At 31.1% G+C, this 25736-nt stretch overlaps 1 protein-coding gene across 1 annotated transcript; it reads right to left on the bottom strand.

Annotated features, from left to right (window-relative positions):
• Positions 1-865: 865 nt before the first annotated feature.
• LOC132736354 (uncharacterized) lies at positions 866-25359 on the bottom strand (the record flags this gene model as incomplete). The annotated part of the gene is given in 7 exon segments (XM_060723468.1): positions 866-1101; positions 3398-3467; positions 13410-13469; positions 15792-15847; positions 16532-16638; positions 23736-23836; positions 25270-25359. Coding segments are annotated over 7 exon segments (720 nt in total), but the record flags the coding sequence as incomplete, so codon positions are not given.
• Between the last annotated feature and the right edge of the window lie 377 nt (positions 25360-25736).

The following is a 25736-nucleotide window of genomic DNA, read 5'->3' as shown; positions in this document are numbered from 1 at the left end:
TCCTTGTTATTTTTATGATACCTTACAAACAGTAAATAGTTTGTCTATAACGTGCATGGTTAATTCAGTTATCTCGAAGTCTATAAAACTTCAGTTTCCGATTATAGCTTAAAATAAAAAGTCAGAACTCAATGACGATAGCACAAGTATACACCTCTAACAGAATAATTAAATAACAGCTTTTATCTGTATTAACATGCTACATGACTTGTTAACGATTGAAAAACCTGTCATATCTACTGATTGTAAATTTCCTGGATATTTCTTTTTATTTCACTGAACTTTTCTCTCCACAGCAGATATGCGACAAGTTGAGTTTTGGATGCATTCACAATAGGCCTAACAAGCCTAAGTGTTTGTCTGCTAATGATGTCCCTTCAACCGGCAGGAAGAATGCTTCAAAAACCTGTCAATTCAGGCAATAATTACAGCATTATAGGTCTCACTTTCTCGCAGACACTATATTTTTTTGTAAATAATTGCTATATAGTACAGGACAGTAATGCCTGTCAACTAGGATCAATGGCACTGTTAAGTTTTCTAGACTGCAGATGTAAGAAGCTTCCATCAATCTATAGACTGACTTATCAATTACAGAAACACCACCTCTTAATTGGCATAGCTAAAAAAATGACTGCATGAAAATTTATGGCAATCATTCTGCTATTAATGGCTGATTTAATAAGAATTTAAAGAGAAAAAAGTTAAAGCTAGAAAAGCTGATTAAATTTCTCTTCGACAGTAACTTATAATCATGGAATAAACTTTAAAGTTAAAAATAATTTAAACATTACTATTCTGATCAAAGAATTAAAAGCACAAGACTACAGGTAAAGATATCATTTACAAATCATTGGAAATCATTTTAGAGTCTCTTTTTCTCTTTTGATACTCTTAACAATATTTGAAGGTGAGGTGAGGTAACCCTGATAAGGGATATGATGTAATAATGCCAGTTAAGGGCCTGCCTTTCAACCTGACCCTCACTTATTAGGGGCTCACTAATCCTAATATCCTTCCTTGTTGTTGAAAAATTAGGTAGAATGACTTCTGACAACTGAGTCCCTGCAGCTAAGGCTTTACTGTGGTCCTTTTGTTTCTCTGGTTGTATCAACATGCATCATCAAAGCACTGGTGCATAATTAGCAAGGTCGCATACATCTTGTATTTTACTTATCTGTCTTTCACAACAACCTTACACAGTTAACATTACAACATATAATCCAACTTTTAAATGATAACAATCCAAGGTACAATAATACACGAGAATTTATCACCTAGTTTTCCCAGCCACGCATTCAACTTAAATGATTTCACATCTCTTTTTTAAGGAAAAAAAAGTTAATGAAACCTGGGTATTGATCAATAATATTTTTTTCAATATCTTTTCTTTGACCTTAACAACATATTAAGCTCCAATATTCCATATTCTAAAAAAAATTGAAGTAAATCTTTGAACCTGCATAACTGTGGAACAGACAGCAAAACTTCACAACGTAATCTGCAGTCTGGGAATATATATTTCATTAATTACAATAACAGGCAAATCAGATTTTCTGTAAATTGATTCCATACAAATCTTGACTTAATTCCTTTTATCAGATGTTGGTTCACACCTAAATGATTTCCGTACATAATTATAGCAGGTGAAATAAGAATGACTGGAGTTTAATGGACATAAAATCTAATGGATTTTTCACTGGGAGGTAACATGGGCAGTAATTGACTAACTTTCTATTGATTTACATGCCTGTGGCACTGGGAACACAACTTATTACAGCAACTTCTTTACATACCTTAAGTAATTGCACTTCAATGTTTTACGGTGGAAAGATAATAGTGATTATATAAATGTATTACAGGGCAGTCAATACGAACAAGGCAATCAAAATTGTTACAAAAGTATTGAATCTATACTAACATTAATCAATTATTGATTTCAGTGCAGAAAACTGTCTCATTTTTTGTTCTAGGGAGCAACGTTTTAACATGCAATTGACAGCACAATGTGCTGTGCTTCCATTATACAATATGCTGATTTCGGTTAGTATTATTTTGGTGATCAAGCTAGTACCCTGAGTTAGTTACTTCCTTAATTGCATTATGTTTTAAGTATGACCTCTGCTTATCAAATATAACATTTTCTGTTCTTTAAGTGCCCCAAATGATTTATGTAAGTAATTCAAATTTTATGTTTTTAGGGCTTTTGGACCTAAATTGATAAAGATTTTATTTTTACTTCTTTACCTAAACCTAGCTTAATTTCCTCAAAAATGGCCTAAATTCTCTTCAATATGGAACACAAATATTTAATGGAATTCCTTAAAATTTTGTATTGTGTTAAGAATAAAATGAAAATTATTCACTATTTGTAAAAATCTGAATTTTTAGTCTTACATAAAAGTTTTTTGCCCTTGAAATGACCTAAACTTACAAATAATTCAAAATTCAACAGCAGATAACTCAAAAATGGGCTCAGGGTCCCCCATTTCATATTTGCATAATGTGTTTATGTTATGCAAAGTATAAATAAAGTGTCATGTACAGTTTTAAATCAAGACTTCATAAAATATAAATATTTTACTCAAATTCACAACTTCATTAATTTTGAAATAAGATTTTTGTTTTTCCTCCTATTGACCCAAAAAGGAGCAAGAAGAAGTTTTAGTCGACTTCTGATAAAATATTTCTGTTCCGTCAAAATTTTACATAAGAGAGACTGAAAAAATCGCAAACAGAAGTGAAAATGTAAAATCAAATGGCAGAATTCATATTTCAGTGACAGAACCACATCATCTGTGGCAGTAATGTTTTTGTTGCATGCGAAATGGTAAAAAGCAATCAGTCAAACGAAATCACTTCAATACAAACGTTGTCCGAGATGCGGAAATTGTCTACTAGAATAATCACTTTGTCACAGTCTCCTGACAAAATCAATACCCATCCTCTGGCATATATATCATTGTGAGCAGTGCTTGCACTTCACCAATCAACCCAAAATCAATTAAATATGATACACAGAGGACCCAGTGTCCCCAGTAACATTTCCTGATTGGAATGTAGTGTGTCCATTCCTCTTTTCTTTTTTTCTAGATTAATTTACAGACCTTTGGAGCGAGAGAGACTGTGAATTTTGAAACATTTAAATAATATATTCATTAGTGTGTGCATTTATATTTCTGTTAACCTAATACATGTATATGTGTTTATAACCCACAGCCGTCTATGATATAAATTGAACTAAAGGTCTTTCTTGTGTTTTTCTTTCTTACTGCATGCCTTTTTCCCATTACCCCACTTCCCATAACCCTATGGGGCTATGGTAATGGGGGGATATGATATAATGAAAAGTAGACTAAACTATAGCAAGAATTTTATAGCTTATTTCAATACATACCAGTACTTGAAGAAAATCTTACTTTAAAATACCTTTCAACTTTAATTTCAACCATATCTATTTGTACAGCCTTTAAGAACGATATAAAAAATTTATGACACTGAACTATTATTAATTAAGTGACAACAAGAGACACCAATGTCAATAATCCTCACCAGGGGTACCTAAGGTTCTATAAGAATTTCTATACTCCTCTGACAATTTGTATTAATGAAAATTGAACTCCCATTGTCTACAGAAAACACATAAAAAGGAATATTTAATTGAAGGACAACATTTCTGAAGAATAAATCTTCAGGGACTGCTTTGTAATTAATTATTAAACTATATTATTAACATTCATTTCAATTATGAAGAGGTTGTACATAATGTTTATGTCCTTGACATTACAGAGGAATCATGGGGGAATCATACATTATAGATAAGATCATATATTCTTGTATCAAGTCAATCTTATCCAATCAGAAAGCAACAATTTCATGTCATTTTTATGTCAATCAAAATGTATGGCGAAAAAAAAACTTCAATATGTTTCAAAACCAACAAAATTGACAACTTATAAAGAAAATAGAGCAAAAGAAGTATAAGAAGAAGTATAAGTGAAAGTGCAACACCTCATGAACTTCCTTAAAATATGTCAAGCAAATAATGCAATGATGTGCATTTCTGACCAGAACAGATGACCTATTCACTATTACTTTGTGTCATTAAGCCAACACAAACATAAAAAGTTAAAACAACCTATATATTATGATTATTATCCAAAACCTTTTCCATAAAAAACTGGGAAACAAATTGGCCATAATTGTAAGCCAAATCACAACTTAAAATCTTCCCAAAAATACAAAGATGAATAAAAGGTCATTAAGTGTCCTAGGACAATCAAAAGGAGGAGGGGGGGAATCAAATTATATCCATGACAAGAATAGTAAACAATCGTGAGCTCAAATAATTGAGATTTATTCCTAGATAGTCACACATTCTTAAAACAAGAGCATATACGTAAATGTACTGATGTCAGAGGGCGAATTATTGGCCTGACTAGAATAATAATCTTCAAGTTAAAACCAAGTTCAAGAATGGACAAAAATATTAGTACTGTTGCCAAATGTTCAGGATAGAAATTTTTAGCTTCCTTCAAAACAATGATTTTTGAAGAAACAAATGATGACTTAGAAGCTGAAGCAATTAGTGTTTTCTACTCCTCTTAGGAACCAAATGATATATTTTATTGATAAATTGTACACACTGTAATAAGTTATTCAGAATATCATACCGAGTGACCTCTGTCAAAACTGGGAACTTTATCAGCAGCAGACAGACAGTATAAAGAATATAAAATGGCATGTGACCTAATACATAATATTATGTTGCTTCTTTATTGTATCATATATGTACTTATAGACTTGGTTAACATGAAAGAAATACTGTATATTATTACAGTCCCTTTATTTATAGTTACTTTCTTTTGATTATATAAAGATATATAATTTATGAGGTAGAACCATATTTTAATATTGACTTATTTTATTGACTTTCTTTCAATAATTTAATTAAACTTAACAAAACAATTTACTCCTTATCTTTATAAATTCATCTGACAACACTCTAAATGTTACTATTATACATTACGAGACTTTGAGAAATTTTTAAAGTGGAAAAACTAATACATGACTTGTAAGTTGTTTTCCCATGTGTAAAATCATATAACCTGTGACTTCTGTTAAGAAACATGTCAAAACAGTTCAATTTTTCTCAAAAGCTAAAACAGTTTCATATTTTGGCCAAAGATCTAGTTACTTAGGTACAAAATAATCAAATATAAAACAGAACTATGGTATTGTGAATATTAACTTGGAAAGACTTGAACATTACAAACTGCATTCAAATCATCTTGTCTTAATGTATCGTGCATGATACAACCAAGACATCATAAAAAACATCTTGATACATTTTCAGCCCCTAATAAGACCACAACTCAAAATACAACTATTTTATGTTCTTAAATGAATATGATTACTATCAGAAAAACACTCAAATATATGAATAATTTGTATTCTTTTACTAAATGGGCACCAATCTGAATCTAAAAAAAGACTTTGTTAAAACCAGAACATTTCCTTCAAAGATCAGAAAACCAGTGAAGACTAAAATTGAGTACTGTAAACTAATTTAAAGATGTCTGTCTATTACTGGCAAAATTACAACATCTGTTAATCAATGGGTTCAAGAGAGGACTGTAAATTGTAAATCTATTGCCTGACAATAGGTTGGATATCCACCAAAACATCAATCTTACCTACCGAATGTGGAATTATTCAAAGTGACAGGAAAAAAAAACATTTCCCCATTGTAGTAAGTAGTAAGTTATTGATGTTTTGAAATGCTCATGACCAATTTCATACTAAGAGTGCATCAATTTTTTAAGTTATAATTCCAACCACAGTACTTTTAACTGCATGTACTGTCAGCTAATAAAAAACTTAGTGTAGAATTTGTAAATAGTATCACACTATTTAAAGTAGAAATAGTACATTAATTTCATCTTACTTTAAACATAGACATTTTATTTCGTCATAATAATTATGTAAACCCACAAGAAAAAAAAATCAAACCCATTTACATTATGTAGTCTGGACTGGACCAGACAAGTGGTATGACAGTGTCAAGTAATCGTTAGCATTTGTTTTACTTAGTTGATAGTCTCACAAGTTTACAGACATTCACTCTCATTATGTCTTCAAAGCCAGACTGATTTAACAGTTCTTACATTTCCTTGTAAAAATTCCATCTTCACACTTAAGACTTATATTGCATATAAATTCATTGTATATGATATACAGTTGACTCTCGGTAACTCGAAATCCAAGGGACTGGGCATTTTACTTCGAGAGAAACGGAATTCGAGTAACGTGGAACTGTCGCCATTACGCTGACATTCGTACATGTATATACATGTGCCTGATTAAATGTGCAAAGAAGTAGGTTTGTTATTGTTGTTAGCGGCAATGCTGCAATATTTAACCGTTGAAATGACGTTAAATCACTAACAACTACGAATTATAAATAAACAAAAATATATCATTCAAAATTTAATACATGTATATTAATAGTGAAACATAAACACCATACATGTGACAAATGAAATGGGCCAAAACTGGATTTTCAGCTGGATTTTGAGGCTAAAAACTGGATTTTTTTATCGACTCGAATTTCAATGCGTTTTTGGCACATTTGGTTCAAAGAATCTATATTACCCTCAAAATCATTAAAGGATTCTACTTTTTATGATTTTCTTGTTGATCAATATTAATTTATTTCACCAAAAAATAAATAAATAGATAAATAAATAAATAAGTGTAGTCATACAGGCTATTTCTAAAACAGTCACATTTTCACATGTCATTATTTTCAGTTTGAAGAATTATAATAATTGGCTAATAATTTGCTAATAATTTAAAACACAAGCTATTTGAAAACGTGCAACAACTATTCATGAACATAAGACTCTGACAGTTAAATAACGTAACATAAGTAGAAGACTCAAAATAAATGCAAGAATCGTTCCGTTAATTAAATCCACATTTTTACCTTGATGATTGTGTAATTCCTAAACAAAACAAAAAAATTACCCACTGACTAAAAAAAGGTTAATTATAGACATCTCAAACAGGTTTTTGAATGATCCACTTTAAATGATTCTGCTCACCTTTTATCTTTATCAGTGCGGCACTAATCAAAGAAAATCAAAGGTTGAGCCGAATTCATACTTGTAAATTTACAGGGTAGTTTTGATGACGTAGCGTGTAATACCTACTGCCAAATTACAAAAGAGGTCAATTGACTGACACACGACACGTGTTAAGTTAAACATGTGAGAATAACTTTGGGTATTGAAACTGTTTATTACGTCACCTTGCTGTCAATTAGCGACTCAACATTTAATCCGCTATAATTTAGGATATGGACAGATAACAATCAATGCCCGGAGGCACGGTTTACATTTTAGATACAGGTGCTGTGTTTGATTTTTTTTTATGTTGATTTTTTTTTAATATCGGGAATTCAAGCTGTAATATCGGGAATCGGGATCAGTGTTGAAATATCGGGATTTTTTCCAAATCCCGCCGGGATGTCACATGTATGAAACACACAATTATATTTGATTTAATTGATCATCGGACGAAAACGAAAGTAGCAACTATCGTGAACCGGAAGTACAAATTAATGTATGCAAAATGACGGAACATTAATTATACAAATGTCATTTACGTTGATAACACACATCAATACCTAGGCTGTTATTTGACTAACACCCGTCAGACTGGCACGAGTCAACTTTCTTAAAGAAATGTAATCAAATTTTAATTTAGTTATCTAACTGTTAAAACCAATTAAGTGCTGAAACGGATTAAAGCCATTTATACGACGTGTTGATAATATATGATGACCGTAAATTTAAAATTTCTATGGAACGTGTTAATCATGAGTGACAACATCTCACTTTGATGTCTCCGACCTTTGATCAGTCGGCTGATTTCACACTTCGACTAATTGAGATGAAAATACGTTGGACTTTAATTGACGGGTCAAAATTTTCTTTTCGACTAAACAGGAGTCTCGGTAAGTCAAAATTTGACCTAAGCGGAGTTAAAATACAAAGATAAAGAAGGAAATTTGACGGGACTTTAGAAATTCTTCGACTAACGCGGAATTTCAAGTAAAGCGAGTTTGACTTATTGAGAGTCAACTGTACTTAAATGTTAATTACACCTACTCCATGACTAGATTTTGTCAAATAATAACTTCACTGTGAATCTTTAATAATACAGTCTAATACTGTAACAGTATAATACAGAATGAATTCAAAACTGGAATTCGGGCCAGTAAATTCAAAATCTTAAATTTAATGACTGATAATACCCTTTATCTGGGCTAAATCTATAACAAGGAAAGAAATTGTATGTACATAAGGAAATGTACCTTCCACATTTTTTTTTTCATACAGGCAAATATTTTGGAAATATTCTTTTTCAAAATTCAAGCAAATATTTTGTAAACAACAGGCAGCAGAGACATATAGCTTTATACACACTAAGAAGAAAATTTCATACTAAATGCAATTATCAAATCTTCATCCCTTGGAATTTTTGAAATTAAAATAGAAACAGAAAACAAATACTGCCATTTCCACAACTTATATAGACAAAACATCCGAAGAAAAATAAAAATTCAAAACATGATTGTCAAAATCTTCAAGCACAGAAGGAATTGTCATTAAGTAATTACATATTTTCTGCAAATTCTGTCCTATAGGCTCTGGTGCCTTTTTAGGTTAATGGTCTATTTCGTGCAACAATCAATCAAAAACGGAAGAAAATCGAATTAGATAACAATATGAAATACATGCTCATGTGATCAAACAGTTCTAAATTGGTATCTATTAGATTGACAATGAGATGAATAGCTGAAGAACTTTTGCTCCCTTCACTAATGAACGAAATGACAATCAATACGGAACTGTCAATCTGAAGGTAAGGATTGTATATGAGCCGCGCCATGACAAAACCAACATAATGGGTTTGCGACCAGCATGGATCCAGACCAGCCTGTGCATCCGCGCAGTCTGATCAGGATCCATGCTGTTCCCTATCAGTTTCTCTACTTGTTATAGGGTTTGTAAGCGAACATCATGGATCCTGATCAGACTGCGCGGATGCGCAGGCTGGTTTTGATCCATACTGGTCACAAACCCATTATGTTGGTTTTGTCATGACGCGGCTCATATGTATATATGATATCACTGCTACAACAGATTTGTTTTTGTATTGCTAGAATAGATTTATTTTATACCAGCTTGGTATCAGCTGCATAATCTCTAATCAAGCATAGAAATACCGCAAACATTCAATTTATACTGTCACTAGAACAGACGGGAACTGCTCACGCTGAAAATTATGTGGCTATGACAAATTAGAAAATATTCAAGGTATGTGCAGTAAACATGAAAAATGCATTTATCACATACTCAAGAACAAGAAAAAATCAACAGCAATCAGACAAACATAACGTCTTAGCATAAACAGTGTACATTAAAATTTTACTGAAATGAGACTGTTTTGTATTAAAGTTCTGTTCATAATGTCAATGATTTTCCCTTCTTCAAGAAAAAATTCAGTCTGGAAAATGATATCTTGATTGAAATTAAACAGAATTGAGTTATTCTTGAGCTAAAATGACTTTTTAATAATCTGCACACAAAAGGAGTCTTTAAATTTAAGTTGTTCTATAAAATGCCAAAATATCAATGCATTTTCACCATTCAGTTTGATGAAACTAAAAATGTGTCACATATAGGACATGGATGCCTCTGCACTAGTGCAGTCCACTGTTTTCTAAGTCTACAGACAGACAGAATGCCAGCAGGAGAACAGATGGCGAAAGATGAATCCCAAGCAATGGGGACATGAAATATTAAAGCTGTTAAGTGCTATTTCTTAATCATATCAAGGAATCTCAATTCAATGCCTAAGGCATTGAGTTAATAAAGCTAAAAAAAGCATAAACAGTCAATGTAATATGCTGAATGACCTTCACAATGTAACTTTAATATCATTCTGCCTATTTCTCAATGTCTCCTGACATGCAGTGGTATTCATACACCACTAAAGTTGGTATAAATATTTGATTGTTTGGAGGATGTGAAGTCTAAAGGGCTGACAACAGCTGTGTCTATGCAAACATCAGTTCTCTATACTTGTATATAAAATATATACAACAAAACTTTACTGCATAATATATTGTAGTAAGGTCTGATACTATATTAATAAATATGGTAACTAATTGCAATCAATCAAGTCTTCAATACTGAATTTTTGCAATAGCTATAAGGTTGTACAAGTAGGTAATTTCAAGGTAATACTAATAGTCACCTTATATCAAGCTTTGATACACAGATGAATTCATTTTTCAAATAAAATATACCACACCTCACTGGTTAACTCTTAATTCTGAGCTTAACTGCTACATAAGAACTGTTCAATTAACAAACTGTTCAATTACCAAACAAAAGTAACTTTATACTCTACTCTACAAATTAAAGAAGTAACATATGAAGTTACATTCTAAGCTTTATTCCCCAAAGAACAGTTCAATTTTCAAATAAGAGAAAGGGGCCAAAGAACAATAAAAAACAAAATCAAATGATTATAAATATAAATTAATACCCCATATATGGGTATAAGGAAATTTTAATTGGGAAACTTTTAAATTTCACTTTAGTTAAATGTTTTTTATAAAAGCTTTTTTTTACCTGTGTAACCCTAGTCTTCAATTTTCCACTACAAGACACCTAAGCTCATCCATCTCCCATTGATTAAACGTCATGTAAAATTCTGATAACAAACATAACTAGTTTTATTAATGTTATTTGCCTTAATCATAACTGCAAGACAGAAATATTGGGCAGTAATTTCCAGTTGTGAGGAATCTTCGTTCAGACAGTGGGAAACTTTCCCAGCTTTCAAGATAAAGAAAAAATAACATGTTATGCTGGTTTTCTTAAGCATACTGTTTACTTATGACAATTAAAAAATGCAAAAAAAAAAAATACAATTTCTGGTAAGTCTTTGTTTTATGTACTCTTTTGCTTTAGGTTACACACTGAAAAAAGACAATCTTCTAGACAAGATTGTAGTGAATGTTAAAAATACCTTCCCTTTTTTCATTAATGAAGCTGACATTTTGTGCCATTTGAATAACGTGCAATTTCTGCTAAATTACGTATTCTGAATCAGAGTAGTTAAACATAGCCTTTTCTCTTCTCATTGTTCGACATAGGGGGTGAGACAAAAGTCAATGAATGTAAAAATAGATATTAATGAAAAAGAAAATCATGTAAAATTAAGCTTGACATTTTTCTTACATAGATTGGATTAATGCAAAACAAACAACAAAATGTACAAGTACACCCACACCTTTCCATGCTAAATTTGTATGATGAAATTGTCTGGCTTTCATTTTTAGTTGATTATCAAACTGTTAAAATCAGGCAGCTAACAAATACAGAACATATAGGTCAGTTTGCAAAGATGTCCAGACACACCTAGCTCTATATACTGGTGCCAAAAGCTTTGTTAAGTTCTCAGTTTCTACATTTAAATGGGTACAGATTTCATTTTTTCTTCACTGTCTGGTTGATCTTTACATCTTAATAAAATGAACACTTTAACCCTTACCAAGCTAAATCTTTAACAGACTTGCCTATTTCTTCAATCTGAACAAAACCATACATCATTTTCAAGGGAAAATGTCAAAATATGTGCCAACAGAATAGGGAACAGTGCAGACCATGATCAGACAGCATTGACATACCTGCTGGTCTTGGTCTGCACTGGTCACATGATTAGAAACAGTTGCCATAAACAGGCTATGAGTTAAATGGAACTATGGTCACCTTTATACAGCTCTATGTATTTGTATAACATAACAACAGCTGTCATAGAACCTATTCTCTATACTAAAGTAATGGGAAATAATTCAGTAAAAAAATTCATAACTTTTCATTTGAAATTAGACATAAATGGCAACACATGTACATTTACAATTCAATATCCTAACATAACATGCCAGTTGAAACAACTTGTATTTCAACTGCTATGCTTCTGCTGACAAAATAAAAAATAAAAATAATCTGTTTGCCTTGCCAATAAAACCCTTTAATTTAATTAGATTATTTCCAGAAATAGAGATAATGCACCAGTGCTGATTAGATACTAAAGAATCTGTAATAAGGCATTGTTAAAACATCAATCTTGTTTGGAAGTGTTTCAAAAGAAATTAACAGTTAATTTCCCATGAAGTTGAAACTTGAAACAGTGTTCATCACTGGGAATTTACTTGACAGAACAATCTTACCACATAACTTGAGCAGCCAAAGGCTACCTGTTTGAAACATGATTTATATATAAAATGTTTTTATAGAGGTAACATTAATTTGAAGAGATTAAGAAGGATGCTATATAACACTGATTATGTATTTAAATTGGACTGAACTTAACTCAAAACAATGCACTGAATAAGTTACTATTCATTAATGCAAATTACCGGAATCAGTCAAATGTAGAATACTAATTCAATAGAATTATTCATACTACTTCAAACCAAAAAGCCTATGAAGGTGTTATGAAGGTGTGATGCACACATGCATGCAGTTAAAAAGAGGCACAACTTAGAGTGTCCCTGTAGGAAAACAACAAATATGGTAAATATAGTACCAAGATAAAACAGTATCTCCCATTACTCATAGATGTCATCATTAACTATAAATTATAAAGAATAATTTTGCTGTGTTACAAAGCCTTCATCAGCTTTATTTTAAGTTGGCTGTGTAGATACTAAGTAACTAAGACAAGGAGTTTGGTTTATCAACAATGTCAGACCATGCCCTAGTGTCATGTGACATTCTACAAACTGGTACCAGGCTGTTTAATATAGCCCAAATATTCTGGCAAAAATAAACTTCTTTACGTTTTAAAAATTAGTCATCAACATCAAGTATATGATATACTTCTAAATTTGAACTTAATTTTTAAATTTTGTATAAATCCATAATTTCCAAGACTTATAGTTCTAGTGGCATTATAAAATCTCTCAAGAAAAGCTGTCCTAAAACATGCAGGTAGGTTATTCTTTTAGTATCTGCAGGACAATATTTTAACTTCTTTATCATAAACTGCAGACAAGTTTGATCCATAAGTTTTATCCCCTACTTTATTTAATATCAAATATATTTATATTACATAAAACCTCAAGCCTATAAAAACAAAATGTCATTGAAATGAGGTTAACATTTCTGCTTGCAATGATAACCTTTTGATTAAAGAAAGTAACTTATTCCATTTCCTGGTAGAAGCAAAGAATTCTCATTTCTTTAATGCAACAGAATATGGTTTGAATTTTGTTTTATAATGGATATGCAACATGGCACACTCATTTATAGACAATAGCTTACCTGTTGTATGACTTGATGTAGCCTGGTTTTAACTGTTTCATTGATTTCCTTGCAAACATACTGCAAAAACAATGACAACTGCTTAATTAGCAGGAAATTAACCAATTTTCTCCAATCCTGGTTTCAATGTTACTCTATATTTATATATTGGATCTGTCCAAAACTGAAATTTGGAAATTTAGCACCTAGTCACTGGAATAGCTTTATACTAAGTCTGTCATTGATAGAATATGTTCAATTTTATTAATTTATGCTTAACATATATACATGTGAAATTGGCCGCTTAAGCAGTAATTTTCTTTTTCATTTTTTCTTCTTTTTTTTATCAAACATTAAAAATTTAACATTCATTTTCCTTTTTAAACATTTTTTTTTCTAAATAATCAACTGACAGTTATGTTTTCCTGGATTCTGCTCCAGTACTTATCTTTATCTTTAGTTCATAGACCTGACCATAAACCTACTGAACTTTAAGAACAATTTCAATATACAGAATTACGAGTACTGTTTCTTTTTTAACCCTAGATTAACAAAACTAAACTAATTTGCATTTAAGTATTTTCCCTCAAAGAGGTTCACCAAAAAGTTTAATGCGTGCCATGACAATAGTTCCATTTTTTGTTTTTTACAAAAAGTGGAGCTAACAGTTGTTCTTTGCACTTTATTTAACAGAGAAAAGCTACAATGATGATGAATTGACAATAAAAATATTATAACACCAAAATATTCTACATTTTCATAAATTTTTATATAATCGCAAAAAATTTATCATTGCGTAAAATCTGATTTGTCTACTGTTAAAAAAAATCTATACTCTTTGGATATAATCTGGTAGAAAAAAAATACATAAAAGATATTCCAAATTATGCGTGATATCATACTGCCAGTCAGCAGACGAACTACATTCAATGCAGACTCTACACAGAGGCCTTTACGTGCTTAGTAAAATACTCCCAGAACAAGTCTGCCAGTAAGCCCGAGACAATGCAATAATATTGTTGGAATTAATTTCATTCCTTGATCAATGTTGTCTGAAAACATTCCTTATAATAGTGACGTGGAGGTCCAATGGCAAGCACTTGTAAGAGGCTTCTCTGCATGGAAATAGCTCAATTACTGCCATTTTGACAAAGGTCAATAGCTATTTAGATGAGAAATTATATTAACCAAATATCAGGCACGTTTCTGGATACAGCTAATTTTGAAAACACCACAGCTTATTCAATATATTGGTCGCTTGCAAAATATTTATATCACTTCCAAATGATTTTTTAGAGGGAAATAGGGGAAAAAATACTAACAGCCAAAATATGCCTTTAGGGGTTTCTGTTAGTCAGAAAGATTCTGCATGAAAACAACTCATATCCATTTGAAAAGATTGTACAACATTTGTATGCTAATGTTTTCTGTGAAACATGAATTGGTTTCAACTGTCTAGAGGGTTAAATTCAAGCATATTTTCTTACAGAATGGCTGCTTGCTTTAATTAAAGGTAATATTAAACCCCATATTATTAATAATATTTCTTGAGTTTTTTTCATGTTTCATTTGCTGTAAAGAAGACATACACACTCCCATTAAATTAGAGATTGTTGTATCCGCAATTATTTAAGAGAAATAGAATAGGGTTGGTTTTTATGTCTGCTTGAACAAGGTAGATAGAAGTTGAATATTATCTGTGATTTACCATAATTAAAATTTTGTTCTTAATTAAACCACAGTTTCTATATTGAATACTTGAATATGACAGTTTAAGTTTTTATTAAGTTCCATTCAAAATTAATAAAATTACTTATTGAACTTGGAGGTGAAGAAATATCTAGTTCTTATAAATCAAATGCCTCAACTTATCTGAACTTGAGGAATAGTAAAATATGGTGTTTGTTTGTTTTAGTATTTGAGCCATTTTTACACTTTTTTGTGGGGTCATATCCTTGCAGTTGGTCTCTGTAAATGCTTTGTGATGCCTTGATATTAAACTCTGATAGACTGGAAGAGGATAATTTATGCAGGAACATGCAGAACTCATTTAATATTACTTGATTTACTGAAAAACAGATGTTTAATGTTTTAACATATTAATGCATATGGTCATTAAAAGTGCCATGAAAATTTTGTGACACGAAATTTTAGAAAAGATTTGGAGTGAATTGTTTATATCTGACCAACTCTTCAACATCAGCCTTTTGGCTTTTCAGTATAATAAGTCGATCCTCAATCTTCTGTTGAGAGAAGTTATGATATAAACAAAGAATTTACAATACTGTAAAATAAATGCAATCAATAAATAAATAGGTTCAGAAAACATTACAAGAAATGAATTTTACATGACATTTATAAGTAATAATGATATTACAAACAGGAAAAATCTTTATGTCTTACCACTAAAACTGCTAGTACATTATCACTGCCCACTTTGCATACTGGTAAAAAGCCAACTGAAAGAAGCAATAAATACGTTTATACCAAAATGTAAATACGGGAAAAACATATTTTAGTATGAACATTTCAAATAACAATCTTAATAATATATGTGACAGTTCAAAGATATATTTTCTTAAAACTGTTTCTACTCGACTATATTCCCTTGTGCTCCATGGTGGGCAATTTCAACTTTTCTTTATTTAGAAATAAATGCTTCTTGTATTTGTTGTGCATTCTGATTATTCTGTATGCTTAATTTCTTAAATGGACTTCTTCTGCTTCCATTTTTTTTGCTGTCCATTATCAATTTTAGGGATATCAAAATTAACAATTTAAAGTTTCTAAGCCACAGTCCAGAGCCTGATCAGACTGCATGTTTCTTGTTCAAAGAAACAACAGCTTGAACCCAAATGGCAAGAGTTCCTAAGATTTCTAGTCTGAAGCATTAATTAACCACTTGGCTATGCAGCCACTGTTGATATTATGTATACGTTTGATAGCTTAAATTTGTTACTGAAATCTCTTAAATTTTAAATAGACTGTTCCAAACTCATAGCTCAACATACATCATTTTACCAATTCAATATCAATTACAATTAATATTATACAGAGCAGCTAACATGATTACACTTATTATTTTCTAGAAATACTGTTACCGGCAAACAGATACAGAAAACCCTTGCAGTTCATTTCCTTACCTTTGGAATTGATGATACTGGAAGACAGAAGAGGAAGATGTTGAAAAACACATTGAGGAAGATTGCTGATATCTGTATAATCTGGTTGACTACTTGTAAATATATTGCTGAAAATATATGAAATACTTAGTGACAGGTGCATCAACTTTATGTCATGGATCTCTTAATATGATATTTTACTCACCATTAGTACAGCAAATACTCACTTTTTTTAAAAAATACTTGAGTTGACACTAACACTGTCTGCTAATACTTAAGTATCGAAGGGCCAGAATATTCCTGTTTTAAAAATTTGGTTGAATTTTTAAATAAAATAAATATATATATATATATACATTTTTTGTTAAAAAAAACTCCACTGAGGTTTATAAGCCTTAAACATAACATTTTAATTTTCACATACTATAGATAACATGAGCACTTTAAACAGTAATATAAATAAAATATAACTAGGAAATACACAAGAAATACATTAAAAATCATATGTTTGTGCTATTCTAAGTCCAATTTGAGTAAAAAGCGTTTAAACGCTTTTCAATTTTGGGTCATTTTTCACTATTATAATAATTATTTTGGAAAAAAAAACGGAGCGAGCTAATGATCTGAAATTTTGCACATAAGTTATTAGTATAGATCTACATCAAATGGAGAAATAATCTCAAAAATTATTTCCAGTCCCATTATGTCAAAAAACCTCAGTGGAGTCCCTTTAAGACATATCTTTAATAAATACTTATAAAACAGATTTAGATATTGAAAATTGTATCAGAAAACATAAAAACAAGAGGGCCATGATGGCCCTGAGGTCGCTCACCTATATATAGGCCCCCCCAAACCCCCCCCCCCCAAACGTTGCAGGGCCAATTTAACCAAAGGGCTTTTATTTGCACAAACTTGGTAGACTCCCATAAGAAGTTTCATGCTTAACATCTAAGCTCTAGCTCATTGGGCTATTTAAAAGATTTTTTTTAAGTTTTTACTATACACATATAGTTAAAAACAATGACACCCCTGGGGCCGGGCCAGTTATGACCCCAGGGTTTTTATTTGAACAAACTTTGTAGACACTTACTAGAATATGTCTCATGCTTAATATCTAAACTCTAGCTATTTGGGTTTTTTCAAAGAAGATTTTAAGTTTTTGCTATACACATATAAGGAAAATCAATGACCCCGGGGCGGGGCCAATTTTGACCCCAGGTCTTTTATTTGAACAAACTTTGTAGACACTCACTAAAAGATGTTTCATGCTTAATATCTTTACTCTAGCTATTTGGGTTTTTTCAAAAAAGATTTTTTAAGTTTTTGCTATACACATATAAGGAAAATCAATGACCCCCGGGGCGGGGCCAATTTTGACCCCAGGGCTTTTATTTGAACAAACTTGGTAGACACCTATTAGAACATGTTTGATGCTCAATATCTTAACCATAGCTCTTTGAGTTCTTTAAAAGAAGATTTTTTAAGTTTTTACTATATGCATATATAGGGAAAATCAATGACCCCCCGGGGCGGGGTCAATTTTGACCCAAGGGCTTTTATTTGAACAAACTTTGTAGACACTTATTAGAACATGTTTAATGCTAAATATCTTAGCTCTAACTCTTTTGGTTCTTTAAAAGAAGATTTTTTTAAGTTTTAACTATATGCATATAGGGAAAATCAATGACCCCCTGGGGCGGGGCCAATTTTGACCCCAGGGCTTTTCTTTGAACAAACTTAGTAGACACCTTTTAGAACATGTTTGATGCTCAATATCTTAGCCATAGCTCTTTGAGTTCTTTAAAAGAAGATTTTTTAAGTTTTTACTATATGCATATTGGGAAAATCCATGACCCCCCGGGGCGGGGCCAATTTTGACCCCAGGCCTTTTATTTGAACAAACTTGGTAGACACTCACTGGAAGATGTTTCATGCCAAATATCTAAGCTCTAGCTCTTATGGTTTTTTTTAAGAAGATATTTAAAGTTTTTTCTTTCGGTTGCCATGGCAACCAGAGTTCTGCATGGAATTAAATTCTTTGAACAATCTTTAAAGGTGACCACCAAAGGAACATTCCTGTGAAGTTTGGATGAAATTGGCCTTGTGGTTTATGAGGAGATGTCATTTAAAGTAAAAGTTTACGGATGACGGACGCCGGACGAAAAGCGATCACAAAAGCTCACCCTGTCACTTTGTGACAGGTGAGCTAAAAATGTATGAATTTTATTGTGGCCTTACATCATAAAATCCAATGAACATCATTTTATTTTACAATTTTACAACATGTAGTTCATCATCCAAATGTTTACCTTGTTACACAAGGTTATGCATGGACTGGTAAAACAAACCTCCAAAACAATTTAAATTGTGATGAAACACCCTTTATAGTTGTTTAATTTACACAAAAATATTCAGTTGAAATTTGAGGAGACAAACATTAATATTTCAGTTGTATTAAATCTAGTTTTCAATCAGGTTTTAAGGGGCAGATCAATGGAGAACAAATACTTTCCTCTAATTTTCTCAACTAATAATCTACTAATAATCTATGAAAGCTTTAAATCCTAATGAACTTAAACAAACAAAAATCCATACTTTTAACACTGTAGAAAATTATAACAAGGGTAAATGGGGTTAAAGTAAAATCATTTTGAGGCAATGACAATGTCCCTTAAATCATCAGTATTAAAGGCAATGACAATTCTCCTAAGACCATAACACACTAAATTATGAGACAAAGTAAGCTTTTTGATGGAGTAGATGTCTTTGAATAAATAAATCAATGTTTTATCAAGATAACTTCAGTTGATTTTTGAATATTTTATTGAAGACAAGTTCATAAATACAAAATACAGAAAAAAAATCAAATACAATTTAATTTTCCCATAATTTTCTATAGCAAATACGATCAGGTGAAAAGTATTGTTGCAATGTTTGCCAATGAATCGCTTATCTCCTTTTTAATTAGCTCTTTCCTGAATTCAGATCCGGTTTCTGTCACTATACAGAACAATAGAAACAAACCTTGCAACGGAATCAATTAAAACAGCATTCTGGTATCTCAAAAAAATCAAACAACTTTCAATTTACGAAGCCGGCCTTGAATATGCAAATATTGAAATTAAAACATAGAAGAGCCATTAATTTCCAGTCTTAAAATCAATTACCCACAATGCTTGGAGAACAATAGCATGAAATTATTCAAGTGCCCAAAGTAAATTTGCATTTAAGACCAATAAACATTCTGCAGTAAAAGGCAGCTTATAAGTTTGCTCATTTTCAAGATATTCCAATGTTTTACAAGTGGTCTGTTATCATACAGGGACTTCAGTGAAGTATTTGCACTGCTGTTTAAACAGTGTTATCTGGACATACTCTTGACAGGACTTTAGTTTAAAGGGGGTAATGCTAGCAATAAAACTGTCTGAAAGCATTACGTTTAAGTATATTCTTTTTTATAAAGTATTTAATACTTTTTATTCTCTTGAGGCATGGTAAATTACATTATCTCCTACCTCTACTCTATCAACTATCACCACTTCTTATTCCCTTTGCAAAACTTGATGAAAATGCATAAAATCTCAAGATTTTTAATCTACAACTGGGAGCTGATACCAATTTAAAACTAAAAAATATCTTCTTTTTTTTCTATTTTTTTAAAAATTCATTTTTTGAAATGCAAACTAAACAGTTCTTCATGTCATGTCAATGTTTCTGGTTGGAAATATAAACACTTCAAGTCCCATGTTTTAATCAATAATAAGGATCAATTGGACACCAATCAATTTCTTCCACCTTTAATAACACTGATTAAAGAGGCTAGTTCAATATCAAAATGTCAGCTGCTAATTGAAATTATTAAGATAAAACTAGACAATTAATCAGATAAGAATTGAAACAATAGTCAATATGAATAGTTTACATTCCTCCCATTTCTCACCATTGATAGCACAAAAATGTCAAGGTCATGTAAAGTTTGTATTGTATTCTGGGTTTATAAGTTACCGTAACTAAACAAACTTTTTTCGAGTTCTAGCTAAAAAATAATTTCCATCCAACATGATTTAGATTATAAAAAGCAAATGGGGCACTAAAACTTAAGCAACATTATTTCTTATAATAGTAATGCAAGATATCACTGATACGGCTGACTGATCGAATTTAGCAAATTTGTAAATTAACAAATTTGTGTTAATTGTGAAGAAGAAAAACAAAACAAAAAAACAGATATTGAACATAAAAACAAATTTGTGAATTTTGTAATCACATTTAGAAAAATAGTAATTACTAGCAAATAGGAAAAGACCCATTTATGAAACCCATCTTAAAAATGGGTTAAAAAATACTGCCCCTTTGAAATATACAACAGAACTGCCATACAAGTCAGCAAGAATTTTCACAAAATTAATATGAAAGATTTGAATTTTTGACAAATGTACCAAACTTTAATAAGACAACAATATTCTGTATCTAAGGGGTAGTTTTACAACTTTGATAGCAAGTTTTGAACAGTAAATGTCAACATTAGCTTCAAATTAAGTGATAAAAGAATTTCAATGATCCAACAAAACAAATAGTGTCATCTCCTAACACAGATAAAATAGTGATAAATTATCAAATGTAAGTGATATACTTCATCATCTATTTGTAAACATATTATGGTAGCTGACCACAATAAGAAAGCTGTTTGCTTCTTGAATATACATTAAATACCATAACATTTATTGAGCAACTAAGTTATTTAACAATGTTTGAACAGAATTGTAATAAAATAAAATCACACTGTAATTTATAATGTAGCTTTTACAAGAAGACAAAAATCTGAGTATATGTAATTTGAATATGCAAAATTCACCTTAAATCTAACATAATTTATTTCCATCGGACAATCAAATATACAATAATACTTTAAAGAATTTATTTTGCCATATCAAAAAGCTATTGAAGTAAATGATTTCAGCTGCTGAAAAATAAGAATCAATGCTAAAAAGCAATCAAGGGCCATACATTGAAAATAGGCCAAGTTTAATTCAGAATTTCAGATCAATCATTATTTGGATAATTATAATTATATGACATGTCAAATTTTAAATAATGATAAATCAAAATTATTGCCTTAAAGATATCAACAAATCAAATGTAATATATATTGACAGTAGTACAAGAAAATCAAAAATTGGTAAATTGATTGTAAAATTGGCATATCATATGGAGCCACAGGAAACTTGTAAATGGAAAAGTTTAACCTTTCACTCATTAAACAGTAGCTGAGGACATTCTATCTATGCTCATTAGGTTGCATACCAAATGAACTGAGAGATGAGTTGGTAAAATAATTCATCACCATATAAATGACCAGGTCAGCAATGATAAATTAAAGCTGAAATACCATTACAGGCTGAGAAATATGGGCATACTGAGGTTTAATATAGGCTAAAAGATGAATGGATTAAATAGGCTATGCAGTTAGTTGATTTATTTTGACTACCAAGTTTTTTTTCCCTTACATAGTAACTTACTACATTCTTCCCAATGCCAAAAATTAGTGGGTTTTTTCTTTTTTTTCTTTTCCAAATTGAAACTTATAAAATTCCATATGGTTGATCAGCATATTTTTTTTTATATTCAAGTGATTTTCTTTAAAAAGGTGTTTTCATTTCAAAAGGCACTCTAAAAGAATTTCTTAAACAAAATATGAATATACAGGCTATAGACATCATCTATTATTCATAACGTGTTCAGCAGAAACTCTAAAATTCCAAAAATTAAAAAAAAATTCTGTTTTCCAATCTAAATGTTGGTGGCATTCCCAAAATGCTGAGAGCAAAAAAGGCCTACACGCTTAGTCTGTTTTTCATTTTTTTGACATCTTGATAAATGTTTTGTGACATCACCACTTCATTAGTCCTTGTGTGTTTGAAAGGTCATAAAATTGTAAACACAGGGTCATTTATAAAATGATTTGAAATATAAACTATCAAATAATAATCCTTACGCTGGCATATAGAATCCAACCATAATTTCAATTTTAACAATTTTATGGCTTTTCAAATATTTGTAAAACCAATGATCTTGTTTGATAAATAAAGATAAATCTTGTTTCAAAACAAATAAAAGTATCAAACTTTGCTATAAATTCTTCTTTAAGCCTGCTCCCTTAAACAACAAGATAACAGGGTATTGTAAGGTGGATATTCATTAGATCTTTACAAATTACCAAACTCAATTTAAAAGTAATCAGTTGAGAACATCATTAATTACCAAAATTAATGGCAATAGCTTATATTCAAGAATTTGTGGATTACATAATGTATCAGAGCCCCCCTGCTGTAGTTTGTGCATTTTAAGCACCCAAGTGTCCCAACAAGTAAAAGACAAATTTATGTTAATTTAAGTTATTATTTTGAAGATAAATCTTGTGTCTGTGTATTTATTTGTTTATTTATTCAACTAGTCCATAAAATATTTGTTGTTTTTTTATGTCTCTTCAATTTCCTTATTTTAATGCAAATTTTATTAAGCTATTATAGGAGGAATGCATTTTATATTTTGACAAAATATTGTATGCAATGAAATTTACAAACATTAAAAACATTTAGAATGAACTTGAAATGCAATACCTTTTTTTATAACATTTGGAGCACATAATGAACACAAAGAAATGAATAAGCATAGATTTACAGTTTATGTCCAACTCTGTCTCACTATTGTGATAAAATGGTATTCAAAAAAATAATTTTATAAAAATGTTTTTTTTAGAATTAGGAGGAAAATCTATACTTTCTGGGGCAGCGAATGGGACCGAATTTCAGCCCCAGCGTGGTTCTAAAAAATCACCGTTTTATATCTGCAAAATTAAAATGTGCACGGGCCCTTGTAGTTGGATATTGCCAACCACTAACCTGAATGGCTTATCTTTATCTTTATCCAACAAAATGGAATTATTTCTCAGCATTCTGACTTGATGAAATAAGTTAAGATATAAACAATAAGTTATCAAACAGGCATTATTACTAAGAAATCTGATAACACCACCTATATTTGAGAATATACTTTGAGGTCACATTGTGAAGGGTGTCATTTTTTTCATTGAATTTTGATTATGAATGTAATTATTACGTAACATTCAATATATTACTAATATATGGAAACACTGGGTGCAAGACCCTGTAATAAGTTAAAATCCTCAATATGACCTGAAAAAGGGACATTATAAGCATACCTGATACAGACTGGTTTAGGTGCACAGATGCATACATTTGAATTGTCAGCTGTAAAGATTTCTCCAGTACTTTCATCCTGGTAGAATAATATGCCACATAGCTGTAAATAAAAGAGAAATCTAGCTTCAATGTATCAGTCGAATGTAAAACATTTTGCATTTTAAAGTTTGCATCACATCTTAACCTTTCATTATAATGCTTTTTCAGTCTTCTGTGCAACCCACAGATATGTTAGCAATTTAACAAAACCATGCTGGCATTTCTTGCTGATTTTGTCTCTTTTACGACCAAGACTTAATCTCAAAGCCAGCCAGTTTGATAAAATCTAAGACTGAAATGATATGAGGAAGATAGTAGTTAAATATGTTACATCAAGCTATAAATGGCTTTTGTAATAAATTCATGATGACAGTTATTCTTCAAGTGAAAAGGCCACAGGTAAACAGATGTCATGTTGAACATCAAAGATCACTGAAGGCTTACAGCATTCTTGTTTACATTCTTACCTATAAAAATATAACTCATGGGCATAAACTAAATAATACACTCATTTGTATCCGCAGCAAATAAGTAGTGTTTAATTAAATAATACTAACAACTATATAAATGTGTCCTTGAAAAAGTTTTCAGTTTGATTTATGCGCTATTCAGCACAATAAATTTTGACTGATCTGGTTTATAAAGGACACTATACAATACAATTCATAACTGTAACTATAGGATAAAACCAAGCTTGATTTTGGATTTCATGGAACTGCACAAATCTCTCTACATAATTATAAAGGTGGATATTGAAAGTATAGCCAGAAAATGTCCCCTGACAGACTTAAGTCCAGAGAGGCTTTATCAGAAGACAAACATTGACAGGGCCTTTTTACCCTCTATTACAGGGGCCGGTATAGGGCTGCTTCCCCAAAGAAAATTTCTTTAAAATCATGCAGTTTTCCCCAAATATTGAATTTACATCAAGTTTTTTCTTCCCCTTTTGCAAATATACCATGTAATTTTTCCCCAAAATTAAGGGCTGGGCTGCTTCCCCAACTTGTGAAAAAAAGCCCTGATTGAAGAACAAAATGTTTATATGTAAAACAATAAACATGTTCTTTTTCCAAAATAAAATGTAATGCAGCCACAGCAGAGATGAAATCTTCGATGTTTTTTTTCCCCAAACTATTTATCAATTGTAATTCAAATAGGCAGATGAAGAATTAAATAAGATCAAAAAGCTATTTGAGTCGCGTCACGATAAAACCAACATAGTGCTTTTGCGACCAGCATGGATCCAGACCAGCCGTGTCACGACAAAACCAACATCTGCGCAGTCTGATCAGGATCCATGCTGTTCGTTATCAGTTTCTCTACTTGTAATAGGGTTGGTAAACGAACAGCATGGATCCTGATCAGACTGTTTGGATGCGCAGGCTGGTCTGGATCCATGCTGGTCGCAAACGCACTATGTTGGTTTTGTCGTGACACGGCTCATTTATACAAGAGTCTGGATAAACATGTATGTCATAAAGTCATTATACTCACACAGTCAGTCACAACACTAGGTAATCCAGCCTTCACAGCTGATCCAAGACTCTGTATGTCCCCACATTGCAAAAGGTTTATGGTAAAGTCCTAAAAAATTGAATAATATAAATAAAACATTTAAAATAACATGAAAAGTTATCTCAAATAAAGCAGCAAAACATTGAAAGTAAGATTTTGTTGCACAATTCCCCCTTTACTGCCATAACAGCACTGCTTAATTAATAAACATAGAATTGGTTAAAGTATTGAGAATTATTTACAATAAATAGTCAAGAGAAGAAAATTGCTAAATTGGGCAAATTTTTAAAGTGTGGGTAAAAAATGGTTGTTTATTCCAAAACCCTCTACCACAAAACAGAGCTTTCATTGTAAACTAATGAAAAGTTCCTAAAAAAAACTTATTCAAAATTTCAAAAAAAAAAACAACATGTAATGCAACAAAATTTCATTTTATGAACAAAGAT

This window comes from Ruditapes philippinarum, unplaced genomic scaffold (genome assembly GCF_026571515.1).
Source record: "Ruditapes philippinarum isolate M1 unplaced genomic scaffold, ASM2657151v2 ctg4268_1_1_1_1, whole genome shotgun sequence".
NCBI lineage: Eukaryota > Metazoa > Mollusca > Bivalvia > Venerida > Veneridae > Ruditapes > Ruditapes philippinarum.
Note: the sequence above shows the minus strand (reverse complement) of the source record. Positions and strands in the feature narration are given on the sequence as shown.